This window comes from Hypanus sabinus, chromosome 11 (assembly GCF_030144855.1).
Source record: "Hypanus sabinus isolate sHypSab1 chromosome 11, sHypSab1.hap1, whole genome shotgun sequence".
Taxonomy (NCBI): Eukaryota; Metazoa; Chordata; class Chondrichthyes; order Myliobatiformes; family Dasyatidae; genus Hypanus; species Hypanus sabinus.
In genome coordinates this window covers 33,215,964-33,243,351 of record NC_082716.1, presented here as the reverse complement: position 1 = coordinate 33,243,351, position 27,388 = coordinate 33,215,964, and the positions used below count along the sequence as shown (strand labels likewise).

Genomic DNA, 27,388 nt, shown 5'->3' with positions numbered 1-27,388 from the left:
AATTGGCTTTACTAAACTCAACTTCGAAATAGGACTAAAAAGTGTATACTGTATGGGATAGGAAACACTTTTGAGTTCTTTTAAACAGAGCAACTGAGATAAAAATAGAAATAAATTGGAAATAAGCAAGAAGCTGCAGATCATCTTAGTAGTAACTGGCTATTAGAAGGATAATCTGTACAAAGAAGATCGAAGTGATTATCTTGGGGGATAGAATCTTTCATTGTAAAGAGATCTAGTTAGATATGGAGAATATTTAGATATTGGATGATCAAATTAACTATGGTATACTCTTTAGGCTCGTTTTATGTTCTACCTTGTGTGAGTGATTTTATCATCGATATTCTTCTTGGATCCCCCAGTGCTGAGGTAAGAGAAGTCCAAGACTTAATTTTCTTTCAAATCTTTTTATTATTATTATTGTCCAAAATAACAAGAGTACATTGAAGTAACACAATGTCTCAAAAGAGAAGAAAAAAACAATATTAAGAATTGAAAAATATGGTGACTCAAAAAAGAGAAGAAAAGGGAAAAAAAACCCCAACTAAAGCAAGGAAAAAAGTGAGAGAGAAAAGAACCCATTAGGTGTTCAACCCTGGAGCCATGCTTCATACAAAAAGCTTCTGAAGATAAATATCAAACCGCGAGCAAAAACAATGACACCAAAATTTACATTTAGATCGTGGAGGAAATCTATCAATTAACCCAAATGGTAGTAACGAGCAAATGAACCCCACCTTTTCTCAAAATAAAACATAGGTTCAAAGGTTCGACTTCTAATTTTCTCCAAACTAAGACATAACATCACTTGAGAGAACCATTGTGACAGAGTGGGAGCTGTCGTATCCTTCCACTTCAACAGAATGGCCCTCCTAGCTATCGAGACTTATTTTTAACATGATAATCTGTGGGTGATCTGTCAAATGTTACCTCGTTGTGATTCTTTGAGCAAATATGAGATCAAGAATTTATCACATCTGGAATTTGAGAATGACTTCGTTGGAGATTCCCAGTGCCTACCAACCATCTTGATTTTTTGGAACTGAATATTGAATGGATCTTTCTGAAAATATCACAAATAACTTAGCACATTCAGAATGATTGACCTTGTTGATTTGAAGGTGATGTCAGATTTTTCATGTTTACAGATTAGAAGGGTCGCCTGGGATCAGTTGTATACACTGAGTCAGACGGATACTTCTGCAAACCCAGAAATCCAGAAACCTAATCAGTTCCTTCTGCATGTCATCCTCACAACACAGCTTCCACTCTGGTCCCCAACCAGCATCATGCGTGGAGTCAACCAAAGGTAGTTTTGAATGCATAAAATGAAAATGACTTTAAAATAGATGAAACTTTTATGACAAGCAAAATTGTTGCTGTATTTTCATAATGAAACTCTTCTAGTATATAGAAGATTTACAGCAATGAGAATTGTCCCTAAATTTTAAACATTAACTTTACTGATACCGGATATCCATTCTTCTTGGCTGCATCATATTCCTTGGTGGTTTAGCTACATTAAAGGGTCTATATAAATGGAAACTATTGTTGACTTTTCAAGTCAAGTACTTCATTTTTCCAGTATATGCAGATTTCCAACATCAATAATTTTTTCCTGTTTTCAGATCAATTCATTCAGTCTTGATGGTGTTGGAGTTAACCTGACACATTAATTGACTGAGTTAAATCAATACATTTAGTGATTGTTCAGCATGTCAAGGGTGTAATAGAATAAAATAGCAGGGGTAGCCACCTGGCCCCTCAAGTCTGTCCCACCATTCACCTGCTCTATTATCTATCCCTATAATCCTCAATTTGCTGATCTTTCACAGATTTATTAACCTTCAATACCAGTCATCTCCCTGTAATGGTAAATAACATCCATTTATCTTGAAACTCTGTCCCCTCATTTGAGAGTCACCCACTAGCAAAAACATCCCAAAATCAACCTTCTCATGTCCCTTTAAGGTCCTATTTGTTTAAATAAAATTTTATTTCTTCTTAACTTGAAAGAATACCCATTTAACCACTCTTGATTGGCCATTCTTCTCACCTCAGGGGTTATCCTGGAATATCTTCTTTGGATTGTCTTCAATGCTAGTATATCTTTAAGATAAAAGGATCAAAAATGTGGTTTCACTAACACCTTGCACAGTTGTTACAAAGCCTCCCTATTTTTGATCTCCAATCCTTTTCAATTAGAACCCTTATGTGATTTGTGGCTTAACTACTCACTGCTTCTGCCAGCTAACTCTTTCTGATTACTGCACAAGCACACCTAGAGCCCTCTTTGCTTCTCTCAATGTTCCATGTAGACAATAATCTGTCTTTTTGTTCCTCTAAAAAAAGTGCCAATTCCTCTAACCTCACAATTTGTCAGATTAAACTGTATTTACTAGCTTTTCAACTGTTCACGCAATCGGTCTGTATCTTGCTCAGAGTTGTGATATCCTATCCAAAATGTGTCCTTCCCACCTACCTCGTATAATCAGCAAACTTGAATACCTTACATTCTGCCTCTTGCCCCCAACAGCTTCCTAACTTGTGTTTTGCAGTGTCCAGGCTTTCCAAGACTTAATAGCCTTAATTTGGAGGAAAATAAGACCCATTTATTCCATCTGTTTACTATGTGATAACAAGTTTCAAATCCGGTTTTCCAGGATTCAATAGCCTTAATTCTTTCTTGAATATTATGCATCCATCTTCATTGCTTCCATTTATACTGCAACATTTCTTTACTCAGGTCAAGTTAATTTTCATACATACAAGTACTTCTGCATTGAAAAGCTACCTTGCAGTGAGTTCACACGGATACATCATATAAACAGCATTCACAAAGAAAAATAAAAATTAAACAAATTATATACATAATTTATACAAGAAAGAACGCAAAATGAAAAAATGCGAAGTGATCATAGTGTTTCTGAACAGAATAAGGTGGTTAGGTTTGTCTGTTTTTATAATAACTGAATGGTTGAAGGGAAGTAGCTGTTCTGGAATCTGGTAGTGTGGGGCTTTTTTTTAATTAGTATTTCACATTCAGTATCAGGTTTATATCATGAAGTTTGTTGACTTAGTGGCAGCAGTACAATGGGATATATAATAGAAGAAAGCTGTGAATTACAGTAAGTGTGTGTGTGTGTGCGTATAGGGTGTTTATGTGTATATTAAACAGTTTCGTTAAACAAGTAGAGCAAAAGTGGAAATAAAAAAAGTAGTCTTCGTGGCTACAAAGTCCATTCAGAAATCAGGCGGCAGAGGGGAAGAAGCTGTTCCTGAATCATTGAGTGTGTGCATTCATGCTTCTGTACTTCGTTCCTGATGGTAACAATGAGAACAAGGCACGACCTGGGTGGTGGGAGCCCTTGATGGTTGACACTGACTTTTTGAAGCGTCGCTCCTTGAAGATGTCATAGACGCTATGGAGGCTGGTGCTCGTGAGGGAGCTAAGTTTACAACTCTCTGCAACTTACTTCGATCTTGTGCAATAACACCTCATCCCCCCCCCCCCACCCCCGCCCAAGATGCTACTGGTTAGAATGATCTCCTCAAATTCTGAATGAAATATAGCTGCTGGCATGCCTTCTGTGTAGCTGCGTCAATATGTTGGGTCTGAGTTAAATCCTGATAGATATTGACAGTCAGGAGCTTGAAATTACTCATTCTTTCCACTTCTGAGAACTGGTGTGTGTTCCCTCTTCTTACCCTTTTTGAAGTCCACTCTGAGTTCTTTGGTCTTAAAAAAGTTCTGTGTAAGGTTGCTGCTGTAACACCTCTCAACTAGCTGATATATCTCACTCGTGTATACTCCCTCACATGGACTGAAATTCTGTCAACAATGGTTGTATCATCAGCATAACCTTCCTCTTTCCTTGCTATCATGCAAGCCTTACTTCTACTACAGACTTGTAAAATATTCTGCTTAAAATTATATTGGTTCATTTTATTCTAACTGCACGTCACTGATTTATTTTTCAGACTTTTATCCCAATGTACTGAATATTTTGGCTTGCGTTGCCAGTTATTGGATGACTTGACATGTAAGTTTTGAAGATTAATATGAAAGTTAAATCAAAATTATAATCGTGTTTTTTTGTTTGTTTGGTCTGTACTTAAGACATTCTCAATTTACAGTTTCAGAGGAGATTTCTAAAAATAAAAATAATGGAATTGTCAATTGCTTTTTGACTGATTTTAATGGAACTAAATTTGAATCTCTGACATAGTTCTTGTACATCAAGGACTTGTTTTGAGAATCATGACAAAATTCGACGTTACAGAAGTTTTACATGAAGTAAATCCATAAAAGTTCACAGTGCAGACTATTCAGACTATCTTGCCGATCAAAACACTATTTTTCTGAATCTCATAACCCTTTTTCTTTTGTTTCAAATATTCCTGTTGTTGCCTGAAAAAATGGCATGTTTTGTGACAGTTATAAAGCGTACTCAGAGAGTGATAGCTGTGTGGAATGAGCTTCCTGTAGAAGTAGTAGAGGCCAGTTCAGTTGTGTCATTTAAGGTAAAATTGGATAGGTATATGGACAGGAAAAGAGTGGTTATGGGCTGAGTGCGGGTAGGTGGGACTAGGTGAGATTAAGAGTTCGGAACGGACTAGGAGGGCCGAGATGGCCTGTTTCTGTGCTGTGATTGTTATATGGTTATATGGTACTATTGCTTAATGATTCTTTGTATAAGGATTTTTTTTAAAGTGCCTATTTATCTCACCCCTCTTATTCCTGGTTACCATTTTAACATGATAAACTGTTGTTCTTTAATTCCCATTCAAAGAAAAAGTTGTTTTTTATTCATCCCCACCAAAATCATTCATACCTTTTTAAGCATTATTAAGTGTCCTGGTAGTCTCCTGTTTATTGGAAATAATCTTGTATCTGGGGTCCTGTTTATAACTAGATTATTATTTTCTGATTGTTTTGTGAGGATTTTGTTATGTGCCTTGCATGGTTTCAATGTTCAATTTAGAACAGAACATAGGAATTTGGGACACTGTCCCATTTCCTCTTATACATTTCTCACAATCACTCTACATCTGTGTTTAGATCCCATTTTATGCAACATCATATCTTGTGTTTGCTGTCTATCAACTATATTTTTTTGACACATTGATGTGTCCCAATTAATTGGAATCCATTGTATTTTTTTGCCAGTTTGCTTAGGCCAATTCCTTCCTTAAATCACTGCATTTTATTTTTATCTCCATAGTCCAGCATTTTTACCATTGATCCTTTATTTTCCACTTTTTCATCAAACCTGTTTGGGGGTTTAATCAAGCCATACTTCGAGCTTGGATAAAATTAAAGCAACAATATATTATGGAATTGTTAGAAATGCATATTTGCTGAATTTGATTGTTGTTTAAATACTATGTTAGTGCTGGGAACTGAAACAGTTTCATAAACTTCGTATCTACTGTATAAATGATTTAATGTGATAAAGAATTATGTGGTGTAAGTTTCACTGGGTTACTTTTAATTGCTAACCAGTTTTGCTTGTATTCTCTTTTCCATTCTTCAACTTCCATAGTTGATGTGTGCAAGTCCTTATAAAATAGTTTGTTCCCTAGTTACACAGTAATTTGGAATTTGGTTTAAAATACCTAAACATTAAACTTAGCCTTGTATGGATTGGAAAGGGGATAGTTACTTGTAAGCTGAATACCAGGACAAATTTGAGGTGTTTAATGGAAGAAATGTTTTACACAATTATGGTACTTGACCTTGAGATGAGGTGTTTTAATATTTGTAATTAATTTTAATTTCAAAGTAATTAATTTTGATTGTTTTAAGGTTCAGAAATGGAACAGCTTCTTATTAGCCCTGCTGCTATGTTGGAAGATGAAGTTAACTGGCTTGACAACTTTGAGCCTACATGGACTGCTGAATCCGAGACCAGTGAATCAGATAATGTTCTTCTCGCAGGACATCTGCGCCTTATCAAGACTCTACTGTCACTGAGTGGGCCAGAAAAGGAATTGCTCGGTAATTTCAGTTAATTTTTCAGCAACTCTTGGATTTCTTTTTTTATTATTAAATCTGTTTTGATGCAATAAACAAACTAGCAGTACTGATAGTTCTGCCTATTTGCGTTGTTGAAGTTAATACCCCTTTCCCTTTCGCTTACATGTAATAGTATACATATTACTCTTACCTATAGTTTTACAATAATATTCTTGGTCATTGACAATGTCTTCAAGAAGCAATAGAAGGGAATACTCCCAAACAACACTGCTGAAAAAAAATGATACTAGTTTAGTACTTTATTATCATGTAAAAGACTGTCAGGTACTAAAATCTAGAGACCAGGCTCGCCATGAGTTTACTCTCATTCTCAACCTGGGGGAGAATGTTTGCTGTCCTGCAGGTGTCTTCTACTGAATAAGAATAAAGCATTGGAAACTGCAGCTCATGCAAGGAAAAGGGAAAGGAGCATCTTTTCCTTTGTACAATTACAGAGAAATGTACAAGGATGCTGCCGGAATTCAAGGACATTTTGGTCATTCAAGGGCAAGGTTGAATATGTTAGGACTTTATTCACTGGAGATTAAGAGACATTTACAGAATTATTAGGGGTATAAATAGGGTGAAAAGCCTGCATTTCCCCTTTGGGTTGAGTGATACCTGAGGTAATCAGTTTGGAGTGAAAGGTGAAACGAGGGGAACTTCTTCACTCGGGTTGCTGCAGAGGTAGAACAAGCTACCAGCAGCAGTGAAAGTTCAATTGTCACATTCAAGAGAAGCTTGGATAGGTATTTGGATGGAAGGGGTATAGTCTGAGTGTAGGTAGATAAGACCTGGCTGGTATGGACTGAGTGGGCCTAGGTGTCTGTTTCTGTGCTGTAGTGCTCTATGATTACTCATTAACAGTTATTTTATTGGACTAAAGGAATCTAAGTGAGACTACCAGAGGATGAAAAATATTTGTGCGTGATGACAAAATTAGGCCAATCTGATACCTGTTAATCGAGTGGGTTTGCAGGGTTGGGAGGCACCATGATGTAGCAGTTGCTTTCCAATTACCAACATGGGTTCAATTCCCACTGCTGTCTGTAAAGAGCTTGTATGTTCTCCCCGCAACAGTGTGGGTTTCCTCTGGGTGCTTCTATTTCCTTCCACATTCCAAAGAGAGACAGTTAGTTTGTGGGCATGCTATATTGGTACCGGAAGTGTGGCAATGTTTGCACATCCTTGCTGAGCTGAATTGACGCAAACAATGTGTGTTTACTGTATGTTTCAATGTACATGTTACAAATCTAATCTTTATTTTTCTGGATAGAGAAAAAGTTAGCAAGGGAATATTTAAAAAAAATTAAGTTTGGTACTGTGGTTAACCAAGGATAATAATCACGCTTTAATGTTAACACCTAATGAACTGTATTAGTGATATTGTGGGTTTTAATTGATAAATGGTACTCCTTGGTTTGTATGGGATTTTGTAGGCAACATAATGTTATTACTTTGAAATTAAACTTGCTTGATTGGCTTCAGGACTCTTTAGTTGCTTGGATCTAATGTATGGAAATTTCCACTCATGGATTGTTTCACAATTTCAAGCCAAACTATTTGTGTTGTATGTTTTTCTGATAAAGATACACTAGTTAATTGTGTGATTTTATTTCCAAATTAACACTTCATAGTTATGTTCCTGCTAAAATCACTTATTTCAACTTACCAATTGTATGATGTAATATGCACATAAATCTGTAGGATTAATTTACATATATCTAACGTGAGTAAATCTTTAGGTGGCCAACTATAATGGGTAAGGAACGTAACTTTTATTATTCAAAAAAAATTCTTTTTTTCCACAAGCATCCATGAAAACAGAGGAGTGCCCCAAAGAATGAATAACAGTTAAATGTTAAAATCCCAAAGCCCCCCAGCTCCTCCTCCCACGCATAAGCAGCAGCAAAGCAATGATCCCTCCCCCAACCAGCAAAAAAGCATCAGCATCCCCCCACCAAGCACTCAAGCGGGCAGCAAAGCATCAATAAAGACACAGACTTGCAGTACCCCAAAGACTACTCATTCACCCGGTGTTCGACATAACACAGCCTCTGTCTCTCTCTAATAAAGGAAAGAGGGGTGTCTCCATAAAACAGCGAGAGGGGAGACATAAGGAAACAACTTGCCGACTTATGGTGTTAAGTCTGTGTATCGCTTTTTCTGAGCTTTGTGCCCAGACAACTCTGGTATCTGGGCACACGACCAGCAGCCAACTTATGATCTTCCATCTCCCATGACGCATCAGACAGCGGCACCGGCCTCAAGTCTGACAACATCCAGAGCCATGAAAATCCGGCACCCTGAAGGCGAGCTGGTCTTCCAGGCCACGGCCTTGTCATATCGAAAAGCAGCCGGCCATGAGGCCTCAAGAGCGGATCCCATTTCTGCAAAGAACTGAAGTCAGTGTGTAACTCCAGGTCAGGGTCTTCAAAAGAATCTTGAAAAAGAAAATAAGAGATATCAAAGATAGAGTTAGAGCTGTTTCCAAAGATGCAAGCAAAGGAGTCACTGTTATTTAGCCTTTCAAGGAACTCTTAATCAATTTTCTATCAATTATAACAATGGGGTATTATTTGGTAAAGACAATCTTCTCATTAAACATTTTTGCTCTGTCTTCTCCAGCATGGGATTGTTTTATTGACCCCTGACTATTTATTATATGTATGCTCTTTTATTGTAATATATGACTATTTGTATGCTCTTAAGCTCAAATTTCATTCCTAATTGTGCAATTACTTTGCTTATTGTAAACTGCCTTTTGATTTCTCTCATTTCATTTATTTTATTCAGGGCCATCACTAATCAAACAATTGGTGGAAGACTTCCTATTCCGTGCTTCAAAAATTATCTTGACCAGCAGCAGTCCAGCGGGGAGCTGCTCTATTAGTCAACAGGATTTCCATCCAAAGTACATAAGACTAGTTCTTTTAAATCCTGTTAATGATCAGGCAGTTTATTTTAATTTGTTTCTTAAATATTGTCCGTGTGTCAAGCTAGATTCTGCCTGAAATGTAAGTGATGATCTAGCTCATCTTTCTCTCTTTCAGATGCAGTACAGTCAATAGTCGACTTGCTGCCTATGAAGTGCTGGTCATGTTGGCAGACAGCTCATTGAGTAACCTCCAGCTTATTTCCGATGAGCTGCTTTCAATGCACCACCAATTTGACCCTGCACTTACAAAGGAATTTGAGGTAAGTGAAGTACTGGCACATATGAACTTCTATTACTTTGTCGTAGATAATATGATATAATTCAGTGCCAGTTGTACCCGAGGTACTGTTACCCGAGTATCTTGAGACCATGTGAGGTTGTGACAGGAGACGCTCTCTTATGGCTGTTGTTTCACTCTATCTATACATTTTTACATCCAAGAAATATTGCATAGTTACCTAGTCATTTGTCACATATTTCAAATAATGTTGTGATCAGACTGTACCCACTACTGATAGCTATACCCTGACTAACTTACATGTTATTCTAACAAAGTTTCCCAGCTCTTATATTGTATATCTTGTCCAATCTGACCATCAGATCAGCTGGGTAGTTCTGTCCTGTCTAGTATTTTTCAGGAATTTATGAACAAGGTCTGTTTATATCTCCCTGCCAGTCAAGTTTTCACATTTATTGCATTTTGCATTTCATCATTCTTGTTTTGCATTAGCCTCTATTCACCACTGTTTTCATCAGCTGGCCAGATTGTCCATAACTTATTAAAACCCAAAGCAATATCAGCCATGGGGCTAATCTTTACATTACCTGCAAACATTTTTAAATTATGTGTTTGTGTTTAGATTTAAATAATTTATGTATGTTACAAAAACAAGGGTGTAAGCACTAAGTGTGTTGAGCAATACTGGTAACAGACTTTCTCTTTAAAAGTGCATGTTATGAATCAAATACATACTAGTGCCAAGCAATAATAGTAAAATTATTACTGTATAACTGTAGTTATGGTTCATTTTTTGATGTTTATTGCAGCCTTTTCTCCTCCCTTTGTTTTTCTGTCAACACTAGTGATTACTTAATGTATCACACCCATGCCTCCCTTTTAATTTTCCATTCTTCTTTCGCCTTCTGCAAAACCTCTTTGGCATTTATATCCTTGAATATAAGAGATATGGATTCAAAAGCTACACCAGCAAGGCTCTCAGTAAAGCAAGGGTGGTTTGAAACAAAAAGACAAGCTTTATTCTAAAAATTAATGAAACGGGATGGCCTTTGGCTTGGGATTAGAAATAAAGTATTATTTTGCTTAAACCTTATCCTTCCATTTTGTTCCTGTTTTACATGTACAGGTATAATTAATTTTATTGGCTATCAGAATGAATTCTACACTTAAAAAAATTAGATGCTTTGAGGTTTTGTTGCAATTTTTTTTGTCTTCGTTCTGTTTTTATCTTAATATATTATCATGGAAGTCTTATCTCCATTGAAGGATTAGCTTTTCCCTAGAATGTTTTTCCATATATCTAGCACATGTTTTATCTACAATTACCCATCAACAGTGATATTTTTAAGTCACACTTAATTGGATTGTTCTGTATTTTTATGATTATGGCTGAATTATTGGAGATTTAATTTTAACTTGACTAAGATGATTTTCTTTTAAATCTTAGTATTTGCCACCTGTTGACAGTCGTGCCATTTCTGGATTTGTCGGTTTGAAGAATGGAGGAGCAACATGCTATATGAATGCAGTGTTCCAGCAACTTTACATGCAGCCTGGGTTGCCAGAAGTAATGTCATTTTTAACTTTACTTTTTAGCTGTATTAACTTTTAAATCTCATTCTTTGTTTCAATAGATGGTAAGAATACAACTAATGAAACAAAATGGAACTGCAGTCTTTTCCTGGAGGACAGGCACGATAGCATTATAACTTACACATAGCAGTTTCCCATCATAGTATTCCTTAATATTTTAATTTAAAAATAAAGTCCATGTTCAGCATTTTAAAACTTATCCCAGTTTGAAACTGCTAGGATATCTTGACCCTATTTGTCAGCGCAGGAAACAAGAAGCTCCATAGTATCTTGCTGAGATTAAGAGTTAAATAAGCAAAATTTTGCATACAGAAAGTCATGTGAACAATCTGGGAATACTTGATGCTTACCAATGTATCTGTTACATTAAAATATTCCATTGCCCACTCATAGGTGGTGTGAGTGGAACCTTATTAATAAACCTAGTAAAGCTAGAGTTTACCATGAGATGGACTGCCTTTAATATTTTGTGCTGTCCAAACAGTGATATATCAATAGTGAAAGTGCACTCAGGGTTGGGAAACAGTATGTAGTGGAATCAAGACTCCAGCTTGGTATTTGGCCCTCTTTGCCAGCCAAGTAAGGTTTGACAGTTCTGGTGATGAGACAGTCTGCTGGTGATCCTGGACTGTCTGCTCAGGGAGTCACCCAATGGATTCCAAAATCTTCCTTTTCTGCAGAATCTTGAGGACATTCTATGTAAAACATTGTCTGATTGTCAAAGACACATGTATTCTTCATAAGTTCTCCATTGTATAGTCAAACTAAATGGGATTTTCAATGGCAAAATGGCTAAACCCTAAGGATGGATAGAAGTTAAATATTTAACAGCTGGTGCACAATTTAGGCACATAATGAAACTTGATATTTATATACCCAGCTTCTTTGCAGCCACACGCAAATGTAACCAGCTACATGTGGGGTGTCATTGGCTACATTTACATCCCACATTCCACCTTTCTTGGGAAATTTGTAGATCAGATCTATTCAGAGATTAATAAGGTATTAGGGAATTCAGGGGATATCACTTTTGTGTAGGAAAGTAACACTGAAGTAAAAGACCAACCATGTTCTTGAATGGTGGAGCAAGTATAGTTGTCTTTTCCATTTCTTTATTTGTCTTTGGAAGCATTCCTTGACAGCTGTAGAAGCAGCAGGTTCCATATCCTTTATTAGAGTTGCCGTATTTGCCTCTGACTCCCACAAACTTTCTGAATGCAATTGAAGGTAAAGAAGTTCTTGATGTTCCCTGTGATTGCTTACTAACAGTGAGGAATCAAAAATAGACCTCGGGGTTCTAACTTCTATAATTCTTTTTAAGATTGTTTCTGTTTCATGGGATTATCAGTCTCACTTTGTTTCCATAATCCTCGCCAACTTTCTGATCTTACTATAGGTGACAGTCAGCCTGAGGAGGCTGTGTTTGGAGAACACCAACATGATAGTGCAAGAAATCTGTTCAGGATCCAGGCAGTTCAACACATGAAAAAGCTTTTGCCTGGTTTTATCAAAGCCCAATCTGGTCATGACAGCCAGGATATGCCTCCAAGCTCTGCATCTCAGTTCAGAATAGCCATACCACTTGCCCTGACCCAACTCATCTTCTGCACATTACACACAATACTGAGCTGCATAGCCATGAGGTGCTGCATGAACAACTCTCATGGAGGGCAGGATTCCATCTACAGTACTGTGCAAAGGTGTTAGGCACAAATACTGTATATAGCTAGGTTGTCCAAGACTTTTGCATGGTGCTGTAGTAATTTTATGTATTGCACTGTACTGTAGCCACAAAATACATTACGTGAGTGCTGATAAACCTGATTCTGGTATGGGTCTCTGTATGGACTGAGAGTGGGAGGAGTGCATGAAGAAGGGGAGTCATAGTTGGGAAGAGGGGTTGGTGTGGGAGGTACCAGAGGGTGACATACTGTAATGATCAATAAAACAATTGTTTGGAATCAAATGGCCTTGTCTGGTGTGTCCACACCCGCCATTCCCGACCCTGGCATGCCTTCTCTGCCACCTGTCCCACCCCCCTCCCACAGTGCGCCACCCCTGCTCCATTCCCAATATTCTTTACTCCTGCCAGATTTATAAATTTGCTGTCCACTCAGTGTTGACAAATACAATACTATACAAAAGTCTAATGCACCCTAGCTATGTATATGTGCTTAAGGCTTTTGCACAGTACTGTACATGTCAGATTTCTGATACAGCAGAGTGTAGCCAGAGTGATTGTCTCTTAGAAAGCAAAGAGCAAAATTGCACAGACTCCAGGACCAGGAAGTCCCTGCTGAATCACCACTGAGAGGAAGTACTCGGTGGTTTGCTGCTGATTTGTCTTTTCAGAAAGAAAATTTGCTGTTTTTTCTTGTTAAGTCAATACAGCCTGAACATGACTGTCCCATACCAATCAACTGTCTCTGAACTGCCATCTAGTGGTACAGCAATTACCATTACTTTGCTCCTAAGAATGGGCCATAGATAGAAGCCTCAGCAGCAAAACCGGAGCATTTAGAATACAGTAAATAGTTAAAGTAGTGAATATTGCACATTTTAAGCAAACTTTGTCCTGTACTTTGTTTACATTTTTCTCGTTCCATTTCTTTTCACCCTTAGGCAATGTTATCAGTTGATGATGATGATGATGAGAATCCAGAAGAAAATGTATTTTATCAAGTTCAGTCCCTCTTTGGGCACCTGATGGAAAGTAAATTGCAATATTATGTTCCGGAGACCTTCTGGAAGGTTAGAAACCTTACAATGATAAGAAATGGTGTTTAATGCACTTGATATTTGAAATCTTTAGAGACATTTATTGTTGGTGTAATGGTAACTGAGTGAAGTAAAAGCCTCGCTCACGAGTTTGAATGACTTTCAGATAACAGTATTATCATGTACTGAACGTGAAGATGCCAAACTTTGGTGTGAAAGCAAGAGTAGTTTTGCCTGCCAAAACGAAGAAAACAGTTGAAATGCTTGAAAAATTTAAGGAAGTTCAAAAGTGAAATTAACTTTATATAACTGATTAATATGTGGTTAATACTAAATGTAGCAAATGTGCATTCAACTAAGCAGAGAGGAGTTGGGAATGTTGTTTTAACAGTGAAAATATAAATGGTGACTTCAGTCTGAAATTTCAATAAGAGATAAATAATACTAATTGGACTCTGAATCATCTGTAGAATTATATCTAACAAAACAAATGGAACTGAACTGATTCATGTATGAATAAATTTTGTTTTTTAATTGAACAACATCAAACTCCACATGGTCTTTTGTTTCCCAACTGTTTCCCCTATTTTGTGTCAGCACTTGTAAGTGTCTGCTGCCTAACCTTTAATTTTCCCACCTTTGACTTAGTTTCTTTGTTACTCTGGTGCATCCACTCGATTTGCATGCTCCACAGGATCAGGGAATAATGGTGGTGACAAGCAGGGTGCAGTAATTATATTTTTTCAATGAAATTATGGAAATTTGTGCCTCAGGCATTTCATAAAATTAAGGGTATTTGCATGCACTTCCCCAAAAATAGATTTTTCCTTGTACTCAGCTGCCCATGTTGCATTACATAGTTTCTAATCTCAGCATATCACCAGAGAAAAGAAATCTGGCGTTCCCACTGTCAATCTAAGTAAGCTATGCGCTGGGAGAGATTTGAAGATATTTACCTTCTGTCCTCACAGTATTAGATGGTATGAAAAGGGCACATGTAATATTCAAAGTAAATATTGAATGAGGGGTGTATGGAGGGATATGGGCCAGGCGCAGGTCAGTGGGACTAGGCAGAAAAATGGCCTGTTACTGTGCTGTAATGTTCTATGGTTCTAAATGGCTGTCCAGAAAACAAAACAAAATAGAATGCTGGAAGAACACATCAGGTCAAACAGCATCTATGGAGGCAAAAAGCTAAAGGTGTTTACTGTCAAGATTTTCCATCAGGACTAGGAGGGAAGAGGAAAGATTGCTAGCAACTAATAGAGCATGGGGTATAGAGTGGAGTGCTCTGGTATGATTCAGATTGTCCAGAAAATCCTATAGCAAACTTATAAAAAGAATTGATTTATCTGTCCTTCTCCACAGATTTTTAAAATGTGGAATAAGGAGCTGTATGTACGTGAGCAGCAAGATGCTTATGAATTTTTTACTAGTTTGATAGACCAGCTGGATGAGCACCTGAAGGTAGGTACACAAGATTTCTTAGGGCCATATACACATTCTGCATCTCTTATGGTTGAACAAGTTAGGTCTCTATTCATTAGAGCGTAGAAGGTTGAGGGGGTTTTGATCGAGGTTTTTAAAATTTTGAGAGGGATAGATAGAGTTGACGTGAATAGGCTGTTTTCATTGAGAGTAGGGGAGATTCAAACGAGAAGACATGATTTGAGAGTTAGGGGGCAGAAGTTTAAGGGAAACACGAGGGGGTATTTCTTTACTCAGAGAGTGATAGCTGTGTGGAATAAGCTTCCTGTAGAAGTAGTAAAGGCCAGTTCAGTTGTGTCATTTAAGGTAAAATTGGATAGGTATATGGACAGGAAAGGAGTGGAGGGTTATGGGCTGAGTGCGGGTAGGTGGGACTAGGTGAGATTAAGAGTTCGGCACGGACTAGGAGGGCCGAGATGGCCTGTTTCCGTGCTGTGATTGTTACACGGTTATATGATTTGTAATGTGCACACAGTAATTCTTTCTCTCCACAGAAACTTGGGCGTGAACAATTTTTTAAGAACACTTTCCAGGGTATTTTTTCTGACCAGAAGATCTGCAAAGATTGTCCTCACAGGTCAGTGGGATTTTTTTTTCACTTAACTAATTTTTTTCAAGGAATTTTTTAAGTAAGTTAGAACCCTCAGTGAATTGTGGAAGATGTTATGTAAGTGATACCCCTTTTTACTGGATGTCTCTAGAAACACTGCTGGTTAGCCCCTCGCTAACGAACCAATGGACTCAGCGGTGAGAAAACTACCTTTCTCAAGCTCCATACATTCAGAGTCAATATGACTTAGGTCCCACCAGACTGGGAGAGTCAGATGTTTCGAACACCCACACCCCAGTCTGAGAAAACACTGCCCACTTGCAATTAACGGTCAGCAAGAAATAACAGATCATACACTGCGTACAAATATAAAGAAAGTAGATTTACAATTTTCAGCTTTATTGAACAGCTAGTAGAAAAAAAGGGGGGGGGGGGGAAACAGGGGCCTCATTACATTTAACCCAGTCCAAATGTGCACATAAGTTGGAGCTCATCTTGAAGTTGTGTTTAACTCACATGCTGGACCCATGGTTTGTATGAAAGCACACACCACCTTCCAAATGTCACTCAAAATCCATCTTGAATGGACAGGCTCCCCCACAGGAGCGTTGGTCCTTCATCCTTGAAGCCATTCATCTGCACGAAGCGGGCAACCAGGATGGCATCCTCAGCCATCTTCCCTCCTGTCTTTTCCCAGCTCCCGCCAATAAAAGTTCTCAACCCACACCAGTGTCCGTCACCAAAACCTCTCCGCCTAGCATTCTCCAGAACCTTGTCCCAATTCCACCACCTTGACCCAGACAGCTGAACAAACCAGCCCCTTACCTTTAGCTCTAGCTCAAACCTAAAGATGCTAAAAGCAGAACAGACTGCTCTTACAGAACTGCTCAAATGAAATACCTACAGCCTAGCTGTTAAAATCTTAGCCAGGACGTTACAGAAGAGAAGTTTGGAACTTAATCTTGACAAGTCTACTATAAGTGAAGAAGGGGAAATTATTGTACTTAATAGATTTCTCCAATTTGGAATAAGGGACATTCATAGTCGTAGAGTAACACAGCAAGGAAACGGGCCCTTAGGCCCAACTCATCCATTCTAACCATGGTCCCCACCAAACTAACTCCATCTGAGCACATGTTGCCTATTTTCCACTGAACCCTTCCTATTTGATTCAGGTTTATTTATCACATGTAAAAAGAAGTTGTGAATCCTTTGTAATTACTTCATTTTCTGCATTAATTACTTTTAAATTGTGGTCTGATTTTCAACTAAGTCACAATAATAAATTTTGCCTAAACTAATAACACACAAACAATTGCACATTTCATGTCTTTATTGAACACATTGTTTAGTCATTCACAGTTTAACCCTTGTATTTAATAACTGGTAGAACCTCCTTCAGCAGCAATAACCTCCACCAAACATTTCTGTAGCTGCTGATCAGACTTGCACAGCGGTGAGGAGGAATTTTAGACCATTCCTCCGTACAGAGTTCATCCATATTTCAAAGGTTTCAAAGGTACATTTAGTGTCAGAAAAATGTTATACAGTATATATCCTGAAATTATTTTTCTTCGCAATCATCCACGAAAAACAGGAGTGCCCCCAGACAATGAATGACAGTTAAATATTAGAACTCCAAGGTACCCCCCAGCTCCCCTCCCTCTCGTGCATAAGCGGCAGCAAGCAACAATCCCCCTCCCCCCACCAGCAAAAAAAAAGCATCGGCACCCGCCACTGAGCACTCAAGCGGAGCAAAGCAATGACAAAGACACAGACATGCAGTACTCCAGAGGCTACTTGTTCACCCAGTATTCAACATACCATAGTGTCTGTCTATCTGTCTCTCCCCTCTCCCCCCTCTCTCCTTTCTTACTTTCCACCCCCCCCCCCCCCCCAATAAGGGAGAAAGAGGTATCTCGGTTTCACAGTGAGAGGCAGACATAACAAACAACTCGTTGGTTTACAAAGTTAAAAGCCCATTGTGTCACTTTTTCTGCCCTCTGTGCCTGAAGATCTCAGGTCTCTGGGCACACCGCCTTAGATCTTCGGTCTCCCATGATGCACTGATCTCCAGCCTGGACACTAACCTTCAATCCGCCCAACTCCAGAGCCACAAGATCTCAGGCCGCCGAAGGCAAGCTGAATCTTAGGCCACATTCTTGGCGTGCTGAACAACGGCCAGTAGTGAAACCCCGAGAGCGGGTCCCATTCCTGGAAAGAACCATAGTCAGCGTGTAACTCCAGGTCAGGGTCTTCAAAAGGACCCTGAAAGGGAAAAATAGAGATATTAAAGATGGTAATAGAGCTGTTTCCGAAGATGCAAGCAAAGGAGTTGCCATTAGGCGCCATTATTTCTCTTAAGTTCCTCCTCCTTAAATGGGATACCTTACACAAACAACCCTCATCAAGTCAAGCCACAGATTCTCAATTGATTTAAGGTCTAGATTGACTTGTCTATTCAAAAACACAAATATTCTTCTTTTTAAACCATTCTGCTGATTTACTCTTGTTTTTCGGATTATTATCTTGTGGCATCATCTTACTTGTATTAAGCTTCAGGTGACAGACCGCTACACTGATATTTTCTTGTAAGATGTCTTGATACAATTTTGAATTCATTGTTCCCTCAATGATTGCAAGCTGTCCAGGCCCTGAGGCAGCAAAGCAGCCCAAAACCATGATGCTCCTCCCACCATGCTTCGCAGTTCAGATGCGGTTTTGGTGTTTGTGTGCAGTTCCCTTTTTCCTCTAAGCATGGTAGGGCATGTTTCTGCCTTTTGTCTCATCTGTCCACAGAACACAGTCCCAGAAGCAATGTGGGACATTCAGGTGGTCTTCTCAAACTTAAGACATGCAGCAATATTTTTTTTGGGAGAGTGGTTTCCTCCGTGGTGTCCTTCCGTGAACACCATTCTTGTTCAGTGTTTTTCTTACAGTAGACACATGAACAGAGACTTTAGCAAGTTCTGGAGATTTCTGCAGGTCTTTTGCTATTTTCTTTGGGTTCTTTTTCACCTTCTTCAGCACTGCACGTTTTTCTCTTTGTGTGGGCTTTACAGGACGTCCACTCCTAGGGAGAGTAGCAACAGTACTGAATTTCCTCCATTTGTAGGCAATTTCTCTTGCTCTGGACTGATGAACACTCAGGTCTTTAGAAATGTTTTGTAGTCTTTTCCAGCTTCCTGCATCTCTACAATTCTTCTAAGGTCCGCTGAAAGTTGTTATGATCGAGGCATAGTGCACATAAACAGATCTTTCTTCAGAAGAGCAGGCTCTGTCAGTAACCTGATTTTGTGTATCTATTTTTTATAGGGCAGGGCCCCTCCACAACCCACTCCTGCAATCTCATCTCATGGATTGGAACACTTAACCCCAAATAGCTTTTGTAGACAGCATTACCCCAGAGATTCATGTACTTTTTGAACCTAGACTGTGATTGTTTAAATGGTGTACTCAGTACTAATAACAAGTACAATTGTTTGTGTGTTATTAGTTTTAGGCAGGTTATGTTTGTCTATTATTATGACTTACTAAAGATGAAGATCAGACCACATTTTATGAATAATTATTGCAGAAAGCCTGATAATTGCAGAGGGTTCAAAAAACTTTTTCTAGCAACTGTACATTGAAAGATATGTTGAGAAGGTGTCATTTGCATTAACGGCCAGTACACCCAAGGATACGCTGGAGGCAGTCTGCAAGTGTCACCACACAACCTGGTGCAAATATAACGTGTCCACCATGCTCGGAAGAACAGCACAGAGCACAACAAAACCAAGCGACAAAGCAACAACAGCAAAGCAAGCTCTGTTCCTCCTACCCACCCACCTGTGAAAATGCACAGTCCTCCAACCCCAGGAGAGGCCAGCTTTAACCTCCAGTGGATTCATTGATTCGCACACATTGCTTTCGACTCCCCCAGCCATTTCACAGAGATTCACAGATTCGAGGCTCTGGCCATCCAGCCTTGACTTTTGGATTTCCAGTCAACTTTCATGCTCTGATCTTAAGTATCAACCCAAGACTGCCAATAATGACAAATGAGGACTCGATCTTCAGTCCTTGAGCTCTGGACTCACTAATGACAGGACCCCAAGTGCTAGGCCACGAACTCTGGTCTCTATACTGGGGGCACCCTGTCCTCACTGGCATGCTAGCCTGGCATCCAACCATGTCCACGTCGCTGACTTACAAACACAGCTGAGACTTAGACTTCAACCTCTCTTCCAATTCCCCCACACCCCTGTTCCTAAACCCTAACCTAACCCTGCTCCCTCTCCTGCTCCTGCTCCCCCCCCGCACCTTCTCCCTCCTCCCTCTCTCCCCCCCCCCTCGCCCCAAGAACATCCCTACCAACATTAAAAAAACTCAAAAGTGAATTTAAGTCTGAATTGCGACCTCGGTAAGAGACTGCAATTTAGCACCATTTTGAGAAAAAATGTCCATGTACTTAAACAAATGTATTTTGAATGTTATTTTCTGTAAACTGTCACAAGCTAGGCGAACATTTATTGTAATTGAGAAAATAGTAGTGAGCCTCTGAAGCCTCTTGGTGAAAATACTCCCGAAGTACTGTTAGGTGGGGAGTTGCAGAATTTAGTGGTTCCCAAACATTTTTGGGTTATCACCCCCTTGGCTCCCTGACCACATCCCCAGTGCCTTTCCCTCCCTTTCTGGCCATTACATAAAAGCTATAAAGAACTTTGATTTATGATGCACAGTGAAAGAAAATAATAGCAAAAATATTCAAATGTATTTAAAGCTACGACAATTTTACAGATTAGAGTAGTAGTCCAACTATACTCGACTTCACTGCTTTTTCATGCTTCAATGAGATGGGTGGACTTGGTGCAGTGAAATCAGCTCTGCAACTTCAGCCTGAATGTTACTCAGATCTCCACATTCAGTCATTTGTGGTATGTTTCGTTGATTTGAAAGAAATTGGGCAACTGCACTGAATCTGCACTCCACTAAATATGATGTTGAGAAAGCAAAAAGAAACCTTTGACCTTTTACCACATTGTAGGATAACATTCAGATATTTCTTTCTGCAACCAAAAGTCTTGATATGGTCTTTTTTGAAACTCGGCTTTAACTCAAAGTCATTTTATAGCAAGATCTCTTCTTCCCCTATCCTTCCTGTTAATTCCTCATTGTAAATGGTCAGAAATGAATTTATTACCCAGTTGAGAACTTGGATCGAGAAGATCCTGAAATCTCTCTGACGTCTATATACAGCTCACCCAGGTGGGCATAGTATACTTGAAGATTATTATCTGGTATTCTTTCTTTCTCTTCCAATTCAGAGATGCTCAGAAATTGGAAAAGGCCATGACAGCCAATGTTGTTCTTAAATAGGGTTAATTTGGACAGAAATGTGGAGACGGACTGATTTGACTTTGATAAAATTCACTTAATTTCCTTGCAATTGAGAATTGATTTCATTAAGTTTTTCAAATAATTTTGATAAATAAGCAATGTCGTATCTTACATTCTTGAGTTGATTACTGAATGAGGCATTCAAGTCTTCAAAGAATTCTGTCATAATTTCAAACAGCACATAAAACCGTCTCAGGCAGTTTCCTTTTGAGAGCCATCAGACTTCTGATTGAGAGCAATCTGGACTGAAGAAGCTGTTATTTCCAGGCCCGGTGTGCACATTAACATCAAGCATTCAAACTATTCATTCTCAATACAAAGCTCTCAAGGTAGTTGTGAATTGAGAGCACGGGACTTGATTTTATTTACCGATGTGAAAGCAGTATTTATTGAGTTGTTCAGCCAATCACTTCAGTTTTTTTGTGACAAGGTGATGTCTGTAAAATACATCGTGAATAGTAAGTATGCTAGGTACAGCTTTTTCAAGAAAGTAATAAACCCACTGTTACATCATGTCATTGGTGCCCCATCTGTTGAATAAGCAACAGTGGTGATGAGTAGAATATCCTTTGAAAAATTGTTCAACAACTCGAATTATTGGCTCCCCTTTCATATCTGTTTCTTGTCCTCTTGCAAAAAACAACTCTTGCCCCATTCTTTTATGAAGCAAACTTAACCAAGAAGCAAAGTTGACTCATCCAACTGCAGAGCAAATTCTGTTGTCCAATGTTGCACAGTGTGTTTTGCACAATGTCAGATATTTCATCTATTCATTTTTGAACAGAGTTACCACTGAGTGGAATCACTTATTTGGTCTGGTGACTTACTCAAAGCCTTACTCAGAACCTCCTTTACTACTGGAAGAATCAGTTCTTTTCCATTTGTGTGGGACTTGAAATGAAATGTTGTATGCTGCACACGACCCATTACTGTTTTCTTATGAAGAGCTGGCATATGTGTTTTGAAGTGTTTTCTGTTTTCTGAAAGTTTTCACTAAGTGAATGAAAACAAGTCAAGTTCTTGTGTACTCAATCAGAGTATATTCTCTTCAAATGTTCTAAAAGCCTGGATGGTTTCATTGCCTCATCTGAAATACTTTTCACACAACAGACACATTGACTGCTGTTGTTTGCTTGGTGCTGATATAAATCCATATTTTAGCAACTCCACACTATACTATCTACACTTTTTTAGTTTGGCCTGCTTCTGCCATTTTCATTATGGATTAACGACCACTGTCAATCGCCCATTGTATAAGCTGAGCCTCATGCACTGCGATCAGTGAAAGGGGAAGTTACGATGTCATCATAGCTCAGGCAAACCCTGGCTCTCTACTTGAAGGTACATAAAGAGGGGCAGCAATATCTCAATTGAGCTGTGGGCTAGAGAAATGTGCTCAAAAGCATTCAAAAAGGTAGTTTCAGAACTTTATTCCATTGAATTCTATACCCTAATTCTAAGGAATTGCTCCACTGCGTGATTAGAGTATGAGAGTCACACTAGCTAACACTGTACTGCAGTAATAAATGGCAATAATGTGCACACCGGGCCTGGAAATAACAGCTTCTTCAGTCCAGATTTCTCATGATATGACAAATACAGAAATGTCACATTGCTTTTCAACAACTATAATGAGTTTTGAACATAATCAAAGAAAACAGTAAGTTAACAAGGGATGAAATGATTATGTGATTATTGTAATCAATTATAGAACCTTGAGGTATAAGTAATACAACGTGTGTATAAGTAATTAATTACTTAAATTAAGCCTGTAATCCCTCAGCTGCCACCCTTGCTACCAAGCACCCTCCCCACCAGCCTATCTTTGCTACCCACTTAGAAATTCCCCAGAAGGAGCCCACTGATTTAGACACAATGACTGGTGATAGAAATAAAGTGAGGACAGTCCGCAACTTGCAGAAGAGCCTGTAGGCGGTGCTGTTTCCTTGCACTGGCTATTCCTTTACATTCTAGTTATACAGGTCGTGGTTTTCCGAGGTGCTTTTTGAGTAGTGCAGGAAATGAATGTTTAGAGTGGCTGATGGGTGCCAGGCAAGCATGTTGCTTTGTCTTGCTTGTCCTTCACCTTCCTGAGAATTGGAATTGATCTCATTCAGACAAGTGGAAAGTAGTAAAAGTACAAAAGCATTGGAATGTCGAGAGGTGATTCAGGATTTTCTCTTGCTCTGGGAGCTGCGATATTTTATGGTTAGTTCAGCTGAGTTTCTGTTTGATGACTGCTGAGATACTGATAAGTACACATATCGAGGCTGCTTAGCCCATCAACTGCACGTTGAGTCTCAGGAACAGTGGCAATAGATTTATTCTATGTTTCCTTATTTGCATGTACCACTGCAATTTGTTCTTTCACATACTTGCTCTGCTTTTATTTTCTTTGTCTTTAATCTACATTAATCAGATTAATTAGCAAAATAGCCTACCAAATGTACTTGCGATGTGGGAGGAAATCAGAGCACCTAGGGTAAATCCACATGGTCACAATAAGAGTGTACAAGCACCCAAGGTCAGAATCAAAGTCACATGTCTTAAACTGTGAGGCATCAGCGTTAATGTTGCACCATTGCTTCACATTAGGTAATGGGAGATTTGATGAAATTAGTGTCATTGAATACACTTGAGATTCAGTAAATCTTTTTATTTGAAATAAACACTCAACATTTCATCTATCTCTGAGCAACTGCTATGTCAATCACCTTTCCAGCTCCGGTCTTCTCCTATCATTTCGGACTTCCCCTTCCCAGTCCTACTTTCAAATCTGTTACCATCTTTTATTTCAGTTAGTCCTGACGAAGGGACTTGGCTGGAAACATTGACATTGCTTCTTCCCATAGATGCTGTCTGGCCTGCTGCGTTCCATCAGCATTTTGTTGCTTGAATTTCCAGCATCTGCAGATTTCCTCATGTGTGCTAACTAAATATATATTTTCTCTTTCCCTGTAGATATGAGCGTGAGGAAGCATTCATGGCACTGAACCTGGGGGTAACATCATGCCAAAGCCTGGAAATATCGCTGGATCAGTTTGTAAGAGGCGAGGTGCTTGAAGGAGGCAATGCATACTACTGTGAGAAATGTAAAGAAAAGGTGAGATATTGAAATGCTTAAAGCTGAAGTATATGGGAACACTGAATGAAACTGTTTAAATTGGTTAGAGGTTAATGAGGGCTTTAAAAGCAGATTACCTTTATGAGGATGCATAGTGTTATCTAGACATAGAGAACATTGCAACAAAATTGTTTCCTGACTCTTTGGGTATAAACAAAAGTATGAAGTTCAATGTCCATTCCAAAATATGATGGCAAGGGAGAAGAAGCTTTACCAGAATCGATAAGTGTGTGGCTCAGTGATTTAAATGTTTGTTTAAAGCTCTTTCCCACATACTTGGGTTCTTCAACCTCCCAAAATAGTAAGAGGATTAAACTGTTAGAAGGCAAAAGTGTATCATTTGACCTTACATTCCAGTCAGAGCTATTGTCCAGTGCATTATTGTACTTGTATTGGCCCACATTATTCAATGTATTAATGCCACAAGCTTTTCAAGTTGTTCTTTATAATGAGTCAGAAAAATAAACACATGAAATTTTTTTTTTCATTTTCCTATCTTTTTATTGATTTTCAAATAAAGAATATACAAATCAGAGGAGGAGTTTAGCAAACCAATAATATAAAAGACATATAAACAGCAATAATAAAAACAGAAAGTATATAATGTCAAAATCAAATCGGTAAAATATTATGCTGTTATATATACAATGGTCAAAAAAGAACTACAACTCCTCATAGCAATCATAAAAAAAGATTGGAGATATGTGATAAGGGAAAAAAAACCCACTAACTAAATTGAAATTTAAAAAAAGAGAAAGAAAAAAAAAGAAAGAAAGATTGGGCAGTCCAATTGAGGATAAAAAAAAATTTAAAAGGGAGGGGAAAAAAATCCTTCCAGTCATCTCCAAACCTTCACGGATGAGGATTTTCTCCAAAAGAAAATAAAGAAAGAAAAATAAATAAATCAGATCATCTCAAAATATTGAATAAAGGGTCGCCAGATTTGTTCAAAATTAAAGGAAGTATCAAATGTCCGGCTTCTAATTTTCTCCAAGCTTAGACATGACATAATGGAGGAGAGCCAATAAAAAACAGTAGGCGGGTTAGATTCTTTCCAGTGTCGCAAAATAGCTCTCCTAGCCTGTAAAGTTGAAAAAGCTATCACATGTTGGGCAGAAGCAGACACTTTGCTTGCTTCCTCTGGAATAATCCCAAAAATTGCTGTAAGTGGATTAGGTTGAACATCCATATCTATAACTTTAGATAATATTCCAAACACATCCCTCCAAAAATTGTTTAAACTTACACATGACCAAAACCTATGAGTTAGAGTAGCCACTTCTGCATTACATCTGTCACAAGTAGGGCCTATATTAGGAAAATATGCGCCAATTTATCTTTTGGGCCCTGTGTACTATCTTAAACTGAATTAAGATATGGCATGCGCGATTGATGAATTACTGACTAAATAATAATTTTTACTGCATTGATTGTCTGAAAGTGAATGTTGGAAGTTCTACTTCCCCGATGTGTTGAACCCTATCATTAGGCGACATGCGAGCATTCATTAACTGTTTATAAATAATAGCTATTAATCGTTTTTGAAAAGGTTTAAGCTGAAAAATAACTTAAGCCAAATTTAAAGAGCAGGCCGAGGGGTAATTTGGTAAAAAAAAATCACATTAAAAAATTCCTAACTTGTAAATATCTGAAAAAATGTGTATTAGAGATGCTGGAAATTTAATATGTCACAATTTACTGGAATCCATTTGATTTAAATGAAGTACAGGGCAAATTAGAATACTGCCAATGGTCCTAGAGTACTATAAAAATGTGTTTTAGTTCCTTGTATGGGGTGTCTAGGGAAGGGTTGAACCTCTGGTAAAGTGGCATATTGTGTCCGTTCTGGGGCAGCACACTCATTTTTGGTCCCAATCAGACACTCAATTCTCACCTGTGTCTCCAAATAGCTTTTGCTAGCGTCAGCAACCACACCCTGGTAGGTCACTTCGAAAGCTGGGCTAAACCAGGTGAGTTTAGCGGTGGGCATTACACACCGGTGAAATGGGGATTTAACATAGGATGTGAAATCAACTCCAGCAGTCTGGGTAGATGAGATCAACAGTGAGCTCCATTAGCCAAGAAGGCGGTTCTGCAAATACTTCAAGGAGAGTGAAGGCATGGTAAGACACAGAAGAAGTCATAGTTATTCACTGTAACCAAGGAAGACTACAGTTTATGACATCTATTTGTACCACTGGAACTAGACTTCTGAGGTCAAAAGGGTGGAACTGTCCCAGTGCAAGTTTTACCCATTCTAAAGCCCAGGTTTTAGAAGTGTGATATTCACACTGTCATTGTCAGATACAACGAGCAACCAACACGTCGCCATGTTCTTTTGGTTGACTGTAAATGAACAAAATTAGAGCAGACACCTAATGCAGATAATGGACTGCCTTCATACAATGCTTTTGACAATGGCATTCTCCAAATCTTCATTTTCATTGTAATATTCAAGATGATTAGTAATACCTTCAAATTCTTCGTAGTTTCTAACTTGTTGAAGTAGTCAAACGGTTTCATTTTCACTCTGAGCTGTTTCTGGCATCTCCAATCCTCAATGCTTGAAACCACAGTGAGCAAAACAATTCTAAATTTTCTTACTGCTTATTTTTCCCCAACTATCAGTGACAAAAATCACTGCTTTTTGAACACAAATGCACTCAAATAATGCTTTTAAGAATTGTTTGCTGTAAGCACAGTTTAGTGTCTAACAGTTACACGAGTTCAAGTGACTGAAGCTAGTTAGAAACTGTTTGGAGACATTCTTCTATGCCAATTAAGCAGTATAGTCCCAAATAAATAAAGGAAATCACTATTTTCTCAATTTTTTTTAAGGGTTGTTCCTACTGCCCCAATTAACTAAAATTCTCTGTACTCAAAAGTAGCCAACTGCAATCCTGCTGAGGTTCATGGACAAAAGCTTTATTGTTTTTGGACAATTCCAGTGAGAGTGTTTCAGCAGTAGATCTGCATTACACATGATTCTGATTTTGTTTGTTGATATGTATTGCATTTTAATTGAGTTTTGTATCTCAAACACTGTGTTTTCAGCCATTTATTCCTTCAGCTGTCTGCCTTTGAAAATCGTGTCTACTGTCATCTTTAGACTGGACTGTCTTGCAGAAATGTACATTTTCAATCCTTCATGACCTTAAATTCATCTAACATGTCTGCTTCTCATTTACTTTCCTGTTCCACATTTTGTTCACCATTCACTTCATCCCCCCTTTTGTGTCCAGACTATCAGTACTTTCATTAAAATAATTTTCATCTCCTCATAGCCTCACCTTTGCCTCTGTTCTAAATCCTCCCTTTCCAGCTACAGTTTTCTGTGT

The 27,388-nt window shown here is 38.5% G+C and overlaps 1 protein-coding gene across 2 annotated transcripts in view; it reads left to right on the top strand.

Moving 5' to 3' along the window:
* usp24 (ubiquitin specific peptidase 24) overlaps positions 1-27,388 on the top strand; it is a 226,377-nt gene that overhangs the window by 130,776 nt on the left and 68,213 nt on the right. For both annotated transcript variants that reach the window (XM_059984090.1, XM_059984089.1), the window contains 11 exons: positions 299-369; positions 1,149-1,309; positions 3,982-4,043; positions 5,810-6,001; positions 8,816-8,933; positions 9,073-9,217; positions 10,643-10,762; positions 13,411-13,539; positions 14,875-14,973; positions 15,489-15,571; positions 23,888-24,029. In XM_059984090.1, coding sequence (XP_059840073.1) covers positions 299-369; positions 1,149-1,309; positions 3,982-4,043; positions 5,810-6,001; positions 8,816-8,933; positions 9,073-9,217; positions 10,643-10,762; positions 13,411-13,539; positions 14,875-14,973; positions 15,489-15,571; positions 23,888-24,029 — 1,322 coding nt within the window. The remainder of the gene's footprint in view (positions 1-298; positions 370-1,148; positions 1,310-3,981; positions 4,044-5,809; positions 6,002-8,815; positions 8,934-9,072; positions 9,218-10,642; positions 10,763-13,410; positions 13,540-14,874; positions 14,974-15,488; positions 15,572-23,887; positions 24,030-27,388) is intronic.